This window comes from Anabrus simplex, chromosome 7, assembly GCF_040414725.1.
Source record: "Anabrus simplex isolate iqAnaSimp1 chromosome 7, ASM4041472v1, whole genome shotgun sequence".
NCBI lineage: Eukaryota > Metazoa > Arthropoda > Insecta > Orthoptera > Tettigoniidae > Anabrus > Anabrus simplex.
This window is the reverse complement of record NC_090271.1, coordinates 72,000,377-72,020,988: the sequence shown is the minus strand read 5'-3', so window position 1 is coordinate 72,020,988 and position 20,612 is coordinate 72,000,377. Positions and strand designations below refer to the sequence as shown.

Sequence of the window (20,612 nt, the reverse complement as noted above, 5' to 3'; positions counted from 1 at the left end):
GGGTGTTTTGCGACCCTTGGAAATGATTTGTCTGTTGGTGAGGAGCTTGCAGATGAAGGTACCTTGGTCTGTGTTATCAAATTAGACATTGATTGGGAGACCAAGGTGGTTTAAGCTTGTCAAAAGAATGAAAGCAGACAGTATACCAAGAGAGCCTGGAGCAGATTTGCAAGGGAAAGAAGCCAAGAGGGTGACTGAGAAAGAGGGACCAGATTAAGGAGGAAATTGGAAGATGACAAGTTGAGGTGGAAACAATACACAAAGAGGAGTGGTGGAAGGAGAGGATAAAATTGTGATCAGTGATCCACTGCCTGAACGAGGATCTCCCTGAAAAAGAGTGATGGAAGAGATCTTTAGGAAGGACCACTGCTCACATCAGAAAAGAAGTTTGTTGAGAAACAGAAGAATGTAATGGGTCTCCATTTCATTGCTCAGTAAATTTACACTCCTTGAAATGAATTTCCAGAAGTAGATAAAATCTTCAGATTATTTTAAGAAGATACCATAACATACTTGTATATTTCACTGAAAAGACTTTTAGTGGTGTTCTCTCTCTCTCTCTCTCTCTCTCTCTCTCTCTCTCTCTCTCTCTCTCTCTCTTCCTCCCCCCACCCCCCAACCCCCAAATTTATCTCTCTGTCATTTTAAAACCTATTTATTTTTCAGAAGCAACCACACTATTTGGAAAATTACTGTAATTTCTGTGCACTGTATGAGAAAAGAGTCTTAGAACAGTTGTGCATGACATTTGGTTAGGGAAAAAGGAAATTAATGGTGTAATATGTTCCATTGTTCTGTTCCAGTACGAAAAAGAATCAGAAGCTCGGGAAACGCGCCATGCCCTACATGGAGTGCGTTGGCCAGTGTCCAATCCTAAACAGCTGTGTGTTGACTTTGGCAAGAAGGAAGAAATGGAAATGGCTCAGATGTTTGCAGAAACAGATCAGATTCCCAGAAAGACTGAACCTCTGAAAATGGACCGCTCAGTGGAAGGCTGGGTAGCAGAGCAAACCCGGGAGAAAGAACTTGAGCGAGAGCAGCGAGAGAGGGAAAAAGAGAGGGAGCAGCGGGAGCGAGAAAGAGAAAGGATACGAGCTAAAGACAGAGTCCATCAGGTGCCTTTGGAGGCCATGGAGCACAACCGGAATTCTAAGGTGAGTTGGCCTGCACTGTCATATTTTTCTGCAAATAGTAACTACAAGGGAAAACATTTAGGCCAAAGAAGGAACCCACCGAGTGCCTGTGTTTCACAGGTGAACAGAGCTCTGAAGTGTTACTTGTTAGAGTCCCGTATTTAATCGGTTATAAGCCGACCTCACTGGGAAAACAAAATGAAAATTAAACAAATTCAAATTGATTAATGAAATACAGTGAAACCTTGTTTCTCCATTTTTGAAGGACCACGAAAAAAAAATAATCTTAAAACACGGGAAAATGGAAAATCTGAGAATGAATGAAGCATCAACTATTTGGCTAAAAATTACAAAAAAAGGAAAAATATTTACTTATAATCTTACAAACACCCCTAAACCAAACCAAACTATAGTGCCTTCCATCTACCAAGCGACCGCTGCTCGCTCCGAAGGCCTGCGGATTACGCGGTGACGCATGGTCAATGTGACGAATCTCTAGACCGGAGTCGCCATCTCACCATTAAATAGCTCCTCAATTAAAGGTAACCTTGGAATGAATGAACCTGGAACCAGCTCTCATATCCAGGTAAAAATGCCTGACCTGGCTGGGAATAGAACCCAGGCCCTCCGGGTGAGAGGCAGTTAAGTTAGACCGCGGGGCCGGCTTCAAACATTAATTACCGGTGTGCGACTTAAAAATCTCGAAACTTTACATTTACCAGGAAAACTTTGTCAGTTTCTTCTGAAAACTTCTTTCAGTTCAGCAACTTATCTTCGAAAAATCTAACACCTGTAACGCCAAGCCAAACAACAATCAACCATAAGTAGTTTTTAATTCTCTGATCTAATAAAATAAAGCACATTAGATACAAAAGGTCCCAACATGATGGCAAAATCCATTTTTTTAAATCTTCCATTGTAAGTCACCGGCATACTGTTCGTAGTCAATTTATGGAAATCTTGTACTGCGTAAATTAGACCTACATCGACTTTTAAAGGTTGAGAGGAATGGCTATCTTATCGTATCTTTAGAAAACCAACTCAGACGGTTAGTACCAAGGTTCTTAAACACTACTAAAGGTTGGGCCCAGCGCGAGCCGAGCTGCTATTGGTTAACGAAATGACGTCACAGTAGGAGCAAAGCAGCCGAGCCCAGAGCGCGCAAATCAGTAGGAATCTCATAACATCAGCAAACATTACAGTTTCTCAGAACTAATTGCAGACCAGACATAAAGATTACTGCTGTTATAAGATTGAAAAAGAGTACAGCATAGTAACTTTTCATTATTTCCATTACGAATAAGGCGTAAATGTAACGTGACGCCACACTGACCAACTCTTGAAATTTATTAACATTTTCAAGTTCCTCTATTTAGTTTGAGGAAGGTTACACGCTTTCAAATCTGTAAACATAAATATTTAGAGATATGAAATTTTTGTCATATTCAATCTTTACAGCAGAAATTCCGTGATGGAACTACCGTATGTTAACATACGATATACTGACTCACTTCCGCAGGTATCGAGTTTAAAGCTTAACACACATTATAACAGCAGCAGAAGTAAGTTCATATTCGAAACCGTGCATAGATAATCCTGGAAAACCTACAACCTGTTTTCCAGTCTTTGACCGGGTCAGAGATATAATGAATGAACCATATATAGGCTATTATTACAATGGGGTCGCCACTTCCAATTTGATTTATTAATGACTGATAAATGCTATGAAATGATAATGGAGAGTGTTGCTGGAACGAAAGGTGACGGGGAAAACCGAAGTACCCGGAGAAAAACCTGTCCCGCCTCCGCTTTGACCAGCACAAATCTCACATGGAGTGACCGGGATTTGAACCATGGTATCCAGTGGTGAGAAGCCGACGCGCTGCCGTCTGAGCCACGGAGGCTCCGCATAGATAGTCTACTTTTAAAAATTAAACAATAAGAAAGAACAGGAAAAACACTTCATTAGAACACTGTTCTACCAGTGAGATTAGATGTCATGGAGTGGTTGCTTTTGAAGATGAAATCCACTGTTGTGTCTTTCGCCGATGAGCTGCTATGGATTTTTCAGTTCTTGTCCGAATGTTCATTTGTCGTATGCGTATAAATATTCTCGTTCTAACATACATTTTTAATATTTCCGGTGGCACAGCGGGGAATTTACTGCTAATTATTTGACACACTTTGCGTATAATATTAGGTAGATTCACAATTAAGTATTTATTTTCCACCTAGTCGATACAATGATTGCTTAAGGCAATTTTTAATGGTCAAAAGTGGTACATGTTTCGTATATTATCAACATCTTCAGCCACATAACACTGTTTAGATGAAAAATGTATAAAATTGACAAAGTAATGCTTTAGAGGAAGTGTCCTTAAAATTAACATAAGATTGACAAGATTAAAACAAACAAATAACTCAAGAGAAAATATATAAATTATTTCTACAATAGAAAGCATTCGTCAAGGAAACACTTGTACAATATTCCATAGAGAAATTGTCCTAATAAATATTCTTTTCTTAATAATTCATGAAAAAAGATCAATTTATAAATTAAAAATTATACAATTTATAAGTAATTATCGAAATGAAGAAATCCTGATATCACAGTGCGGCTCTTATTATTAATGTAGATGAAGATATAACTAATTCCTAGTTGTCAAATCTTATTAAGCCTGCTTTCCTTTGGAACAGTAACTCCTGTCATTCTTTCACAGTTTTGCGCCGGGTGTAATATTGATGATGCGTACCACTTTTGACCATTAAAAATTGCCTTAAGCAATCATTGTATCGACTGGGTGGAAAATAAATACTTAATTGTGTATCTATTGAAGTGCGATACGGACCAGTTCAGCACATCCTTGAGTGTCCCTGAAAATTAACTCAAATTTCTTTATTTGGTTTACCATTCTAACAATGGAACGAGTAGACCTCCCCGAGATAACATTTCTATCCACCCCACAGGGGCTGTACCAGAAGAAATGGAAAGCATTTCCTCAGTGGGACTTCGCATTGACCTGTCATATTTTCTTTCACGGTCGGCGATGTAGCCGGGGAGGTACCGAAATCCCTCTGCTGAAAAATCAGGTGTCGCAGTAGATTGCATGAAATCTTTTTTTGTTTTACGTCGCACCGACACAGAAAGGTCTTATGGCGACGATGGGACAGGAAAGGCCTAGGAATGGGAAGGAAGCATCCGTGGCCTTAATTAAGGTACAGCCCCAGCATTTGCCTGGTGTGAAAATGGGAAACCACGGAAAACCATCTTCAGGGCTGCCGACAGTGGGGTTCGAACCCACTATCTCCCGAATACTGGATACTGGTCGCACTTAAGCGACTGCAGCTATCGAGCTCAGTCGGTGAATCATTAACGGCACAGTTTTCTATTGCAATGATACTGTACAATGAACACATAAATTTCAATCCAGCTACTATTACACTGTTCACGCAACTAACGAAAAGAAAATAAGTGCACCTCACTGCACGAAACACAGCCACTTAACAGAGATCTCACAGAAACGAACTACGACACACACTCCGCAAAATACAGTAGGCCACTATATAAACCAACAGCAATATACGGAAAGAAATTACGTATAGTTATTACGTGGAAATCCTTTCTTTATAAGACAGACATATATAAACAACGAAATGAGATACACGTGCGGTTGTATGCTACACAGTCACGGTGCTCCTGTGATGACGTCACGAGCAGGACGAGGAAAAGCTAACATCTACTGCGCAACCAATCTGGGCCACCTGTGGTTAGTACAATCCAAAATGATTCTCTCCATCCGCAATCCTTTAAAAAAAAAAAGAAAAAAAGCAGCATACTCTAGTATGGTAAATAGAGCATTCACCATCCCCTTATCCAAAGGAGACCTTCAAAATGAACTAAATGTTATACGATCAGTAGCTAAATCAAACGGGTATAATGCAGAAATTATTAATAAAATAATCAACACAACTGAAAACGGCATCAAATTTCTACTTTAAACAGAGAATCAATGGACAAAAAAAATATTCTTCCTTCACATTCAATAATAAAAACATATACCAAACAAGGTAAGTGCTGGGGCTGTACATTAATTAAGGCAAAGGCCCCTTCCTACACACCCTAGACCTTTCCTATCCCATCGTCGCCAGAAGACCTACCTGTGTCGGTGCGATGTAAAGCAAATTTTGTAAAATACTCGGTGCGCAGCAGTAATCCTATATATCGGGGATGAGTGGAAACAGAAGACACAAAGCACATCACAACAAACAATGGTCAATGTAATGTTATTGTTGATTGATTTTATGAGCTTTCTATACTGTAGGCCTTCACATTAGTTTTCTTTCGGCTATGTAATATTAGGGTGTCTTATAAAATTATTTATATCGTAGACTGTACTTCCTTATTCTCAGACTTTACACACCGATTTTCATTAAATTCTGTTTACCCATTTTCTCATGACTCAGCGCTGATATGGACTTAGTAACAAAAATCCAAATTCATGATTATCTCTGTGATTATAGGCGGTGCGGTGACAATGTATAAGACATAATTGATCGGAAATTTAATAACTTACTACGTTACTACTGCTAACTTACTACATAACTAAAGTTATGTTTGTTACGTAGTATTTATCAATACGACCACTAATAACAAATATTTGAGAATTACATTTTAAGCTTTCTCCTAAACTACCATTTCACTCGGCATGAATAAAATTATTGATGGCCTAGATTATAGCGACTTACTTCCCGACTTTGCATACCAATGTTCATTAAGATACGACCACTAATAACATAAATATTTGAGAATTAAATTTTAGGCCTTCCCTAAACTACCCTTTTTCTCCTCCTGAATACAATTATTTATAGCCTTGATTGTAGCGACTTATTCCCCGTCTTTGTATATCGATTTCCATTAAGATACGACCCCTAATAACATAAATATTTGAGAATTAAATTTTAGGCATTCCCCTAAACTGCCATTTCACTCTACGTGAATACAGTTATTGGTAGCCTAGATTATATCGACTTATTACCGCGACTTCACATACTGATTTTCATTAAGACATGACCACTAATAACATAAATATTTAAGAATTAAATTTCAGGCCTTCCCCTAAACTACCATTTCACTCAGCGTGAATAAAATAATTTGTAGCCTAGATTGTAGCGGTTCATCACCCGACTTTACATACCAATTTTCATTAAATTCGCTTCAGCCGTTTTCTCGTGATGCGTGTACATACATACAGACAGACAGAAATTACGGAAAAGTAAAAAGTGCATTTCCTTGTTACTGTGGACATGACTGATGCAGAAATACTATTCTTTTCAAATTCTGAGCAATGTACAGACAAAACTCTTATTTTATATATATATATATTACTAATATCTTCAAGAAACATAACCAACAGATGGCTTTTAAAACTAATAATAACGATTTTTCCAGTTTCTTTTATACACGTACTATCAACCAACCTAATAAATTTTCTCAATCAGGTGTCTACAGCTACAGTGCAAAAGCTGTGAAAGTACATATATAGGACAAACAGGATGTAATTTTTCAATAAGATACATGAAACATGTCAATGCTTCAAGGTACAATCATTTCTCTGCCATGGCACAGCACATGACAGACTTAAAACATAATTTTACATCAGTTGACCAAGACTTAAGCATATTGAAAGTGTACAAGAAGGGCACCATGCTCAACATATTGGTGAACTGTTACATTCATTTAGAACAATACTTCAACCCTAACCATAATATAAATGAAATAAATGAAAAACCGATTATTCTGTTTGATATAATCATTCCTAAATACGTAAAGTATAAATGGAAAAAAAGACGTGGTAAGTCCGCCAATCGGTTCAAACCTACCTACCCATCCCCCACCTGCTCCTCCTCACACGTCCCTCCTCCAAGCCCTGCCATCATAAGCTAAACTCCTGCTCCCTCTCAACAGTCAATCTGATGATGGTGTCCGTACCAAATGCACACAATTTACGAATAACATAAAGGTGAGTCTCATACAGCTGTATATTAATCTCGATCTTCTAGCTCCCCTTCTTCTCTCAATAATTTACTTTGAATATTTTCTTTTCAGACATTCACTTCAAACCAAATAACCAATAGATCACTACATCTGATGATAAGGAATACCTATTCAAATTATGAAAGTTCCCCTTCAACAAACCATTACCCATATTACTACTTTCATCTTCATCATCATCATCATCATCATCATCATCATCATCCTAAACCATCTCCAATTTTCCAGGTGTGGTATATGAGCCTCCTCCATCTCATCCTGTCCTTGTACCATTCCTCCTCCACCAACTTGTCCCAATCATGACCTCTCAGCAGTACATCGTTCTTAACTAAATCTATCCATTTCCTTCGTGGCCTTCCCACGAGTCTTCTTCCTTCTACTTTTCTGTCAAATTCCTTCCTTGCAGTTCTGTTAACTGGCATCCTCTTCATGTGACTCAAACCACTTCAGTCTTGATACCTGAATCTTGTTGAGAAGAGAATAATCTATTCCTACTTCTTCTCTAATTTTCTCACTCCTAATCTTGTCCTTCCTGGTTTTCTGGATCATAATGCGTAGGAATTTCATTTCAGCTGCCTGGAGTTTGGAATTATCTCTATTGGTCATTGTGGTTTCGAGACTGTATGTAAGAATTGGTTGTATAATAGGACTTGTACAATGTCATTTTTGTTTTCATAGGTGTTTGCTCATCCCACAGCAGGTGTCTTACCTGGTGGTAAAATTGTGTTGCTTTATTGATTCGATTGTTCACCTCATGTTTTGCTACGTTGTCATTTGATAGAATGCTACCCAAGTATTTGAAAACTGGAATGCTGTCCAGTTGGGCTTCATTTAACATAACTATTGGTTCTGCTCCTTCCCCTTACACTTTCATCACCACCGTCTTGGTCTTACTGATGTTTAAACCATATTTCTTAAACTCCTCATTCCAGCTTTGCATTCTCTTTCCCAATTCCTCTTCTGAGTCACTCCAGATCGCAACATCATCTGCAAATGTGAAGGCTTTGATATTTCCATGTTATTTCCTTTTAATAGATTTCATTTCTACATCCACCACGATAATAAATAGAAGTGGTGACAATGAGCTGCCCTGCTGCATTCCTCTCTTTGTTTCAAACCAGTCTGACAAACCACGTCCTACTTGAATACAACTATTCCCACTATACAACATTTTCACTTTGTCTGTGAGGCTGTCTCGTACTTGAAGTTCTTTCATGCATTGCCAAATTCTTTCCCTTGATACACTGTCGTGGGCTTTCTCAATGTTAAAAAATATTAGAAATAAAGGCTTGTTCTTCTCCCAGTATTTTTCCATTGACATCCTAATTGCAAATATAAGGTCTGTAGTTGACCTTCCTGGTCTGAAGCCATACTGCTCTTCTTCCAAAATTGGTTCAACAATATCTCTGATTCTGGTCTCTATTTTTTCCAATATTTTCAGGACATGAGACAGTAGTGTAATACCACGATAATTAGTACATTTTCGCCAGTTTCCTTTTTTGGGTGGCAGGGTAGGGGAGATGGTGTATACAATTTCTAATCACTAGATTGCGTGCCAAAAGCCTGGATTAAATTCCAAACCTCTCCGCAGTGCTCATACAGAGTGAGGGCATATGATGCTATTGATAGTTTCTTCCGTCGGATGGGGAGGTCAAGCCTTGAGCAGACCCCTTTGTGCTATTCGACAGGAGTAGGCTCACCCTCTCCATTCCTAGTCTCACATCACGTCATTCATTTCATCTCATGAACTCCTCTGATGAGGTTGACATCAGGAAAGGCATCCAGTCGTATAAACCCGCCACGGCAAATTCATCTCACCTCTCCTCACCTCATACCCGACCCCACAGGGAAACAGCACAAGGGTTGGACAGACAAAAACTAGCTTGAAAGATCTGATTGTGACATGCCCATAAATTGTCACACTATAGAACATAGATTCTGATAATTCAAATTATTACTTTTAATTAAAACATTTCCATGGTTACCTATCCAAAATTAACGGTAGTTCTCTCTTGTAAGGTGATTGGGCGCCAGACCAAAGCTGAAGGCTGTAGGTCAAAACTTATATTTGAGAGACACAAGATAATCTCAGGAGTAGGGTGATAGGACACTAACCATTAAGTACTATCTTGAGGAACAACGATAATTAATGTAATCCTAATTAATTAAAAAGCAAAGAAAACAATTTATTTAGGAGAAAGGGAAATGCTGGTAATGTACCAAGAACTGAAAGATTACTGATTGAAAAGTGACGTATTAACTTTGACTCCGCGAATGCTTGCTGCAATTTAATCATTTAAACCTAAGAATTTCATTTTTGTCCTATTGAACTGAGAATGGATGATAGGAAAACTTAAAACGGTCCACCTTTTCAATACAAAAATGTTATAGTTTATTTATAACATGTATTTGCACTTGGAACTAGTTTCAACGCTGTTTTGCGTCATCATCAGCCAAAATGTGGAAAATAGGCCAGCATATAGGCATTTATATTACACAAGGCGTTACATTAAACAATACACATCTTACAAGGAGATAAAAACATGGACGAATATAGAAACAAATGAATCATTGAGAAAGCAAAAGTTATACATATTAAAAATAACCTTAACCACACATCTTTCAGTGCGAAAGTGTTCTTCTTGAATGATTCCTGAATATAAAACACACGCGCACACATTTCTGAAGAGCCAGCAGGCAGGACAAAGTAAAGTGAAACCTTAAGAGTTCATCATTTTTTCTATGTTCCGACTAACTAATGAAGTCTCCCTTGAGTTCCTGATAAACATACACAACAGGAAATTCTCCTTCACTCTCAACAATAGCTATAAAGACCAACGGTAAAATTTCATTTTAAATATTGTGCAGAGACGTGAAAGCATGATCTTGAACATGATATAACTCCTTCATATAACCCAATTTTTTACACAAGGTGTTACATTAAATAATGCACATCTTACGAGGAGATAAAAACAGGGACGAATGTAGAAACACATGCATCGTTGAGAAAGCAAAAGTTATACATATTAAAATATTTGCGTTGAATGATTCCTGAATACAAAACGCACGCGCACACACTTCTAAAGAGCCAGCAGGCAGGAAAAAATAAGGTGAAACCTTAAGAGTTCTTCTGAGAAGATTTCATCATTCTTTCTATGTTCCGAATAACTAATGAAGTCTCCCTTGAGTTCCTGATAAACATACACAACAGGAAATTAAACAATACACATCTTACAAGGAGATAAAAACAGGGAAAGTTATACATATTAAAAATAACCTTAACCACTCATCTTGTAGTGTGAAAATATTCGTCTTGAATGATTCCTGAATACAAAACACACACGCACCATTTCTGAAGAGCCAGCAGGCAGGAAAACGTAAAGTGAAACCTTAAGAGTTCTTCTGAGAAGAGTTCATCATTTTTTCTATGTTCCGACTAACTAATGAAGTCTCCCTTGAGTTCCTGATAAACATACACAGCAGGAAATTCTCCTTCACTCTCAACAATAGCTATAAAGACCAACGGTAAATTTCATTTTAAATATTGTGCAGAGACGTGAAAGCATGATCTTGAACATGATATAACTCCTTCATTTAACCCCATTTTTTACACAAGGTGTTACATTAAACAATACACATCTTACGAGGAGATAAAAACAGGGACAAATGTAGAAACAAATGCAACGTTGAGAAAGCAAAAGTTATACATATTAAAAGTAAGCTTAACCACAAAACTTGCAGTGCGAAAATATTTGCCTTGAATGATTCCTGAATACAAAACGCACGCGCACACATTTCTAAAGAGCCAGCAGGCAGGAAAAAGTAAGGTGAAACCTTAAGAGTTCTTCTGAGAAGAGTTCATCATTCTTTCTATGTTTCGACTAACTAATGAACTAATGAAGTCTCCCTTGAGTTCCTGATAAACATACACATCCCTGTTTTTATCTCCTTGTAAGATGTGTATTGTTTAATGTAACGCCTTGTGTAATATAAATGCCTACATGCTGGCCTATTTTCCACATTTTGGCTGATGATGACGCAAAACAGCGTTGAAACTAGTTCCAAGTGCAAATACATGTTATAAATAAACTATAACATTTTTGTATTGAAAAGGTGGACCGTTTTAAGTTTTCCTATCATGCAATTTAATCAGTCACTCAAAGATTGTAGACTAGTTCATTTGGACTTCCTTCTGAAATGGGCTGGTTCCATGGTTGTGGCCTTCCTTCATGTGGGCTGCTCATCTCGTCATCTTAGTCTTGGCCTGCCTGTAGCGTGCGTCAATCAAGAGTTGAAAGACATCTTCTCTAACACTGCCACTCCCTATTACACCAATATCTATAAAGCCGATATCAGTTGTACTGAAACAGATCACCAAGGGTACTTCACAGTGGAGAAAATTCCAAGATTGGAAATTTTCCAAATTAAAATGGTGCTTTCTCTATATAAAACATCTATCTATGTTGTTTGAAACACAATAGGTCTCTTGTCCGTTCCAATCTAGAAAATATGACTAAAAAGATAGTCAATTGAAGTAACTCAGCATGAGTTAATGTACAAAGTACAAGAAATAAAGTACAACAGCTCTGCCATTGTACTGCAATAAGTCATTGCTACTGCAATTCAGAAGTAAGTCTCTCCACTGATCTTATATCATGTGGCTCTACCTAAGTTAAAATACCAAGTGAGACTCGAAATACTAATGCCAAATGATACTGAGGGTCCTTAGTCTCTCGTATTTATCATCTAACTGGAATCCTCCATAGATATATTCCATGTTTGTCATATTAAAGTTTACTCTCCCTCTCCTACATCATTCAATCCCTCCATTAAATCCATTCTTATAGCTTCTTCATAATAGGTCGAGCTTTCTGCCTCGTACATAGCGCCCCATGCTAAGAGGCTCAAGGGGTGTTGCCATATTCAAATTGAAGCAAACACAGGAAGTCTTAAACGTTGGCCTTGGCTAGCTACTGTCTTGATATTCCAGGAATAAGCTATCTTCCATTTGGGGTGAGTAAATAACACTTGCTGTTGTCGTGAGCACTCAAGTTAATTGTTTAGTTAATTTTACCATGTATGTTGCAATATGGAAAACGGCCATAGTTTGCCCGCTTCTGAGAATAAGACTGGCAAAGGACGTCTACGACTATCAGCCGATTAGCATCTTATGCACATTGTCAAAAGCATTAGAATTCATAGTTCACAAGCACTTTACCAACTATCTTACTCAACACAATCTCTTCGATATCCACCAGTTTCTACAGTAACATGGAAATACTTGGAAGTTCACTTCAATGACATAATCTGGCAGTCCCAGGTTCGATGTTCCAGCACCAGAGGTAAACTAAACTGAGAAGGCAGGTCAGTACTATTCATTTAAGGCTCTCCTTTTCTCCTTGTTATTGTCTTACCCCCTCCATCATGGAATCCTCAACAAGGCAAAAGCTTCTTAAGCAGAGGTCACGATTTAAAGTGCAACTTACCCGCTCGTAAACTTTCGTTGAGAATTTCATCGTTCAACAACGTTCAAATTTGCATGAAATTAAACTGTGATACGAAGACATGAGTGCATTAATGTCGAAGTTTGATGACGTGCAGTCAGAATTAGAATTAGGAGACGCTGAAAACGAGCAAGCTCATGATCAGGCGCGTGCCGAATTCGAAACCAAGTACTACAAGGTAAAGGGCGAAATGAGTAAAATAATAGCGAACCTTGAAGAGGCATCACGCGACACGGTAGATTGAGGAAGAACTCAGGTCAGCAATGTCGCGAGTTTAAAGTTACCGGCTATTAACATTCCACATTTCGATGGAAAATACGAAAACTGGCTCTCATTCGCAGACAGTTTACAAGTTATGATTCATAACAACAATAATCTGCCAAGTGTCCAGAAATTTCACTACTTAGCATCTGTTCTCAAGGGCCCAGCCAGCCAATTAATTCAAAATTTACCCATCACAGAGGCAAATTATGAGGTAGCGTGGAAAATGTTGAAGGACAGATTTGAGAACAAAAAACTAATAGCAGCTACTCATGTTAAGGCACTCTTAACTTTAAAATCAGTCTCCAGTGAAACAGCCACAGAACTGTTAAGGTACTCTAACACTTTTAATAGTCATTTGAATGCACTCAAGGCCCTAGAACTTAACATTCCACTGCATGAAGTTATTTTGACTCAACTGTATGCTCAAGGACTTGATGCTTGTACTAGACGAGACTGGGAATTATCACAAGCAGACACTCGGGTTCCATCACTTGATGACTTGCTGTCATTTGTTGAGCACAAACGGCAAGCTCTGGAGAACTTGCCTAGCTCACAGCACACTGCACCATCGCACAGACAACAAGCTGACAGAAATAAGCCTAAACCTCAAGGGGATACTCAACCACGTTACACTTACACCACTACCAGTCTCACAAAGTGTCCCTGCTGTCATGGTAATCACCCGATATTTAAATGTGAAGAGTTTGCAGCTCTCAGTGTGGAAGATAGACAAAGAAGGGTTAAGGAAATGGATTTATGTTTTAACTGTTTGCGTACAGAGCATTCTGCCAAACAGTGCAAATCACGTGGTTGTAAGTTATGTAGTAGGAAGCATCACACCTCATTACATAATCCATCAGGTAGAGAGGGAGGTACAGCCCATCAAACTGCATCCAACTCCTCTCACACATACTGCAATACAAAAGACCCTGTAGGGTTTCTGCTGTCCACTTCCATGGTCAAGGTACTAGATTCTAGGGGGCAAATGCAGGTCTGCCGGGCACTTCTTGACAGTGGCAGCCAGGTTAATCTTTGCACTGAAAGTCTAGCACAACGATTAGGCCTTAAGAAAATGAAGAATCCCATACCAATCAGCGGCATAAATGATTCCATTTCTCAATCAAGGTACAGCGTTCAGTTAGAATTGCAATCCACTGTAAGTAACTTCACTGTGAGTATGACTTGCTCTGTCTTTCCACGTATCACAGGTAACATGCCCAGTAGCTACATTCAGCATGAGCACTGGAACTTGCCCACTGACTTGAAGCTCGCTGACCCCAAGTTCTTCCAGCCAGGTGACATTGAATTGTTAATAGGTGCAGAACATTTCTTTTCATTACTGAAACCTGGGCGCAGAACTCGATCACCAGATTATCCTATCCTTCAAGACACTGAACTAGGATGGATTATTGCTGGACACTACCATCGTAGGGAAGAGAAAAATCCTACTCTAACTACATGTTTCTTGAAGTCAGAGGACAGGTTAGACACCCAACTACAACAGTTCTGGGAAATAGAAGAGCTTACGTCACGAGTCATGACAAGAGAAGAGAGAGCCACCGAAAAACACTTTACAGAGAATACTACTAGGGATGCTACAGGTAGATTCATAGTTCGCTTACCCCTCAAGCAGAAACCTGAGTTTCTGGGAAACTCCTTCAATCATGCCATGTCAAGACTAACTCAATTAGAATGGCGTTTCAGCAGGCAGCCCTCACTTAAGCATGAGTACTCTAATTTTCTTCACGAGTATGAGGCAATGGGGCATATGGTTAAGGTGGATACATCTACTCGGTCAGGGAATGAAGGTGGAAGCTATTATCTACCCCATCATCCAGTTTTTAAGCTTAGTAGCTCGACTACCAAAACTAGGGTTGTATTTGATGCATCTTCTAAAACTTCTAACAATATTTCATTGAATGACATATTAATGGTTGGAACGACAATACAACAGGATCTTTACTCTATCATTCTAAGATTCAGAATGCATACCTTTGCCTTCACCGCAGATATTGCTAAAATGTATCGGCAAGTCATGGTTCATGCAGATGATAGGAAACTTCAGCGGATTATCTGGAGGGAATCACCTAGGGACCCACCCTCTCACTATGAACTGACAACTGTAACATATGGTACAGCATCAGCACCCTTCCTAGCTACCAGATGCCTGCAGCAACTTGCTGAAGATGAAGAATCGAGGTTCCTCAGAGCAGCACAAGTTGTTCGCAGAGATTTTTATGTTGACGATTTATTAAGCGGCTGTGACGATATCCAGGATGCTCTTCAGTTGCAGCCTGAAATTATTAATTTACTAGAGAGTGGAGGATTTCACCTCAGGAAATGGTGTTCAAACCACCCAGCATTACTAGAAGCAGTTTCAGAAGAGGACAAGGAAACCCAGCTGCCTTTAAGTCTTGATGAAGGCACTAGCGTGAAATCTTTAGGCCTATTATGGCATCCAGTTACTGATCATTTTCTCATTTGTGGCAATCTGTATTCAGACAGTCCCTATCATGCTGACTCTCATGTAACAGTTGATGTTATTGCATCAATATTTGATCCACTTGGGTTGGTCAGCCCTTTGGTAATTTCTTACAAGGTTTTTATGCAGAAACTTTGGCTAGTCAATCTGAACTGGGATGACAGACTACCATCTCAACTAGTCAGAGAATGGGAAGAACTTCACTTTAAGCCACAGGCAGTAAGAGAATTTTATATTGAGCGGTTAGTCACATGTAAGGGACCTCCTGTTGATATACAAATTCATGGTTTTTCTGATGCTTCAGAACAAGCTTATGGAGCTTTTCTTTATGTACGGTCTGTTGACAAAGGGAGACAGACCTGTGTCAGATTATTATGTTCTAAATCCAGAGTAGCACCGGTGAAGAAACTGACACTACCAAGACTTGAACTGTGTGGAGCGCTACTACTTGCCCGACTACTCCACAAGACCCTTCCAGCTTTGTCTCTTCCAGTCAGCAAGCTGTACCTATGGACGGACTCCACCATTGTCTTAGCCTGGATCGCATCTCCTGCTACTCGCTGGAAAACATTTGTGGCCAACCGAGTCTCTTCAATTCAAGAATACACTCACAAGGCTGAATGGAGACATGTTCCTACCAGTTGTAATCCAGCAGATTTAATATCCAGAGGTGTTGCTCCAGAACAACTACGAGGTATGAACCTGTGGTGGCACGGACCATCCTGGTTAACTGAGCCCACTGAATCATGGCCAGACACAAGCTCAGCCCATGCAGAAGAGGAACCACCTGAGTCACGAAGCACACTTCCTGTAGTTATGTTGATAGGTACAAACTGGGATGAACTTATGCTGAAGTACTCGCCACTGTCCCGACTGACTCGAGTTACTGCATATTGTTGGCGATTTATTCACAATAGTGCCAATCCTCAAGACAAGAGGTTAGGGATATTAAGTACATAAGAGCTGCAGATGGCCTTGCACTCCTGTATCAAAATTACACAACAAGTGTGTTACGCTCAAGAGATAGCCAGTCTCAACCCTAAGTGCTGCATTTCAAGGAAGAGTAAAATTGCAGATTTACATCCTTTCTTAGACGATAAGGGAATGCTAAGGGTAGGAGGAAGACTAGTAAATTCAAAACTACCTTAGGACACTAAGCACCAGCTTATCCTTCCTCCCCAGCATGCTCTCACAAACCTTGTTGTGATGGCAGAACACATTAGGCTTTTACATGCAGGTGCTCAATTAGTAATTGTATCATTAAGAGAAAGATTCTGGATTCCCACTGCTAGGGCAGTTGTTCGAAGAGTCATCCACAAGTGCCTGACCTGTTTTAGATTCAAGGCGTCAACAGCTGAACAGCTGATGGGACAGCTCCCTGTGACCAGAGTGCAACAGAGTCGCCCATTTCTTAATGTAGGAACTGATTATGCTGGTCCTTTCTTCGTCAAGAGGGGAAATGTGAGGAGCAAACAGACAACGAAGAGCTACATTGCGTTGTTCACCTGTCTGGCTACCAAGGCTCTTCACCTGGAGGTGGTGAGTGATCTCTCTACTGATGCCTTTATGGCAGCCCTGAGGAGATTCATAGCTCGACGTGGGAAATGCTCCATCATCTATAGTGATAATGAGACTAACTTCATTGGTGCCAATAGAAGAATGCAGGATCTCCAAAAACTATTCCTTTCAACCAGCTTTTGTGAAGAAATAAGGAATTCATTAGCGATGGAAGGCATCACGTGGCACTTTATACCTCCCAGCTCTCCACACTTTGGCGGACTGTGGGAAGCAGCTGTCAAGTCCATGAAGTACCACTTGAGAAGAGTTGCGGGTAATGCACTACTGACATTTGAGGAGCTATGTACCCTTACTGCACAGATAGAAGCCTGTCTTAATTCTCGCCCCCTATCTGCCTTATCTAATGACCCCAGTGACCTTAATTATTTATCACCTGCTCACTTCCTAATTGGTGCCCCCCTTATAACCATCCCTGAGCCTGACATTACTGACCTGCCCATCAACAGATTGTCTCGATGGCAGCGTATCCAGTCAATGCAGCAGCAGTTGTAGAACAGGTGGTCTGCCGATTACCTGAACTCACTGCAGCAGAGGAAAAAATGGACCTGTCCCAAGAACCTAGCTACTGGAACAGTTGTTCTTCTGAAGGAGGACAATCTTCCTCCTCTCTGTTGGAAGTTGGCTGTGGTGGAGACTGTTCACCCTGGGAAGGATGGACTTGCACGAGTGGCTACCATCAGAACAACCAGTGGTCTTTTTAAACGACCTGTTAACAAGTTAATTCCATTACCTATTGAGAACTAAACAGGATTGTTGTGGCTAAAACATAATGTGTTTCATGTGAATATTTTTTTCTTGTTCATTTCAGAGTGTAATTATGGTGTTGTGTGTGTGATTTGAACTGAGAACTTATAGTGTGCTTAATTCATACTGCATAATAATGGATGAGGACACAGTCAACCTACTTAGTACCTTCTGTTAACAGTGTGTAAATATTTTGTTGCTTATGATTCTGTTTTGCCTATGTTTATATGTATATTTTGTTGAATGATCAACTCATTTTGGTTACTGTACATGAACTCTGTGTGATATTTGAACTGAACTCTCATGAGGGCATATCAGGCAATTTAATTCGGTTGAATCGTGGTGATTCAACGGTGGGGAGCATGTTCTGGCCTAGCTATGGCTAGACCACCTAGTTGCTCGCTACCACTTCCTAGGACAGATAGCAGCACCCTTCAGCACCCAGCCGGAAGTGGTGTGGATGGAAGGGGATGAGAGACTGTTATGCTTGGGTGCCTCGTGCGTGAGGAGACGGGAACATGTGACTGACTGTTATCGAGGGCATCTGCCCATCAATACGCAGTATTATGTATTATAATGTGTTATAAAAGTGTCGTAAATGTAATAAATATTGTTATTTAATCAAGTGAGTGAATTTACGTTCAAAATACCTTGAATGCCATATTTGTTAAGTTTTAACTACAGTTGTTGATGAGTTACATGATCAAAGCCCTTACTCCAGTCGAGAGTTACGCAGTCCACTTAGGAGGTGTTAGATAGGTCCAGGGAATGTTGCCACTCATCAATTACTGTTGTTAAAAGTGTAGTACAGGATTTTCCAGGGAGGAATCCATGTTGGTTGTTATTCAACAGGTTTCTCTCATTCAGAAAATCCAGTACATTTTTAACAATTAGGCATTCCATGCATTTACATAAACCAGATGTAATAGAGACTGGGCGATAGTTTTCTACATTTTCATCTGGCACAGTCCCACTATTCATTGAAATGTTAAATATTGCACAAAGAGGAGGTACACATGCATTTGCACAGTGGTGGAGAATTCTGGCCGGCACGTTATCTGGGCCGTTCGCTTCGTGGGGTCAAGTCCTCCGAAGACTTCCTACGACCTTGTCAGCAGTGAAGTAGAGGCTAGTTAGGGGCGGAGAGGGAAGGGTTGTCCTTTTAGTGAACATGTCTTCGTCCTTGTGAGCCGTGGTGAAGTTATTTTTAAATTTACTGTTAAATGTGTCTGCTATTTCTTGGGGAGAGGAAACTGATAGTCTGTTGTACTTGAAGACTGATGGAGTACTGTTACTGCTTTTGTTTCTTATGAAAGCCCATAGCTCTTTACTGTGGGATCTAAGGCTGTGGATATATGAACTGTACGCATCACGGATTAAGGATTTGATTTTGTTCCTAGCTAGTCTGTACTCCTCCCACCTACTGTCATTGTATTTTCCTTCCGTTGCCTGTGTAAATCATTTCTCTTTTGAATACCTGATGTTATCTCGTTAGTGATCCATGGCATTTTACCAATAACGGACCAACTATTTTGGTATTATTAGAGTTGGAAACTTTTGGCACCACTTGATCGACACATTCGAAAAATATTTTTTTCCAGATTTCATTAATATGTATATTGCCGGTGAAGGATGTGAGGGGAATAGGAAGATTTTGTGATAGAACAGAGGAAGGATCATTCCAGTTGGTGCGGGAAAAATTATATTATATTTTTCTGGAGCGGAGTTTTGGGGAGGGTTTTCTATAGGTCAAAGTTTTAATTATAGCTTAGCTTGGTGATCACAAAATCCAGGTATTATGTCCATGGACTGGACGGATGATGGGGAATTAGTAAGTAACAGATCTAGCGTGGAATGGGAATTTTGAATAATAAGAGTTGCTTCAAACACTAACTGATGGAGAAAAAATTCATAGAAGGTGAAGAAAAAACTAGTAGCAAGAGGATTGTTTGGCACTGGGGAGGCATTTATAGACAAAGTAATTTCTAGATTGAAGTCACCGGCAATATAAATTGCATCATAATTATTCTGTATTTGTTGTACACAGTCCAGAGATGAGAGCAAGGCATTGTTCATTGTTTGTGAGGACTTCAGAGCACAATATACTGATCCAATAAGAAATGTATTTCTACCACACGCCATTCCTACTAACATGGCTTCAGCAGTCGTCTCCAACTTAGGACATCTTGTTGGATTACACTCTGGTTTTGCACCAGTAAGAACTCCGCCTCCTATGATTAAGATTCGGTCCTTACGGAACAGGATTAAATAATCTGGTAGCACTACTGAGTCATTAATTGTGTCTGAAAGCCATGTTTCATTAATACTATAGTGGGATTTAAGCTTGAGAATGAAGCGATAATTATTCTTTTCTATCTGGGCGCAAAGTGCCACGTGCGTTAAACGCTAAGAGATTTAGATTATTATTATTAACGTATTTACAGTTGTAGCTATATTCAGAGTCACTAGTATTGGAAAAGAAAGAGTTTTTTAGTGGCAGCATTTCACATTGCTAACAAGTCCCCTTCTTTAATTTCCTATATTCCAAAGTTGAAACTTTAGCACATGTCCTGTGACGACTTGGCGAACAACTGTTACAGTTCACAAATAGTTGATTACGACATCCACTGCTTTCACATATTGTACACTGCTGAGGTCCGGGGTTCAGTTCAGTGTCTCCAGTTAATGGGAGAGTTAGGCACCACAGTGGCTGCCCAGGGACAGGAAGTCTGCCAACTCTGCTCTCCCCATCACGACGCGGCCGCCCTACTGCCAGCAGCCCGAGGCTTTCACTGCCATACTAAGTGAGACACTTAAAAGAACATTTCTCACTTACAAACAGGTTTTCCAATAGA

General features: G+C 39.7%; 1 protein-coding gene across 5 annotated transcripts in view; it reads left to right on the top strand.

Annotated features, from left to right (window-relative positions):
• Positions 1-20,612, top strand: part of Acn (Acinus) — a 333,736-nt gene that overhangs the window by 290,909 nt on the left and 22,215 nt on the right. For all 5 annotated transcript variants that reach the window (XR_010860744.2, XM_067151131.2, XM_067151132.2 and 2 more), the window contains one exon: positions 804-1,154. Coding sequence is in view for 4 of the 5 variants with exons in the window: in XM_067151131.2 (XP_067007232.2) it covers positions 804-1,154 (351 nt within the window). In the remaining variant the exon portion in view is untranslated. The remainder of the gene's footprint in view (positions 1-803; positions 1,155-20,612) is intronic.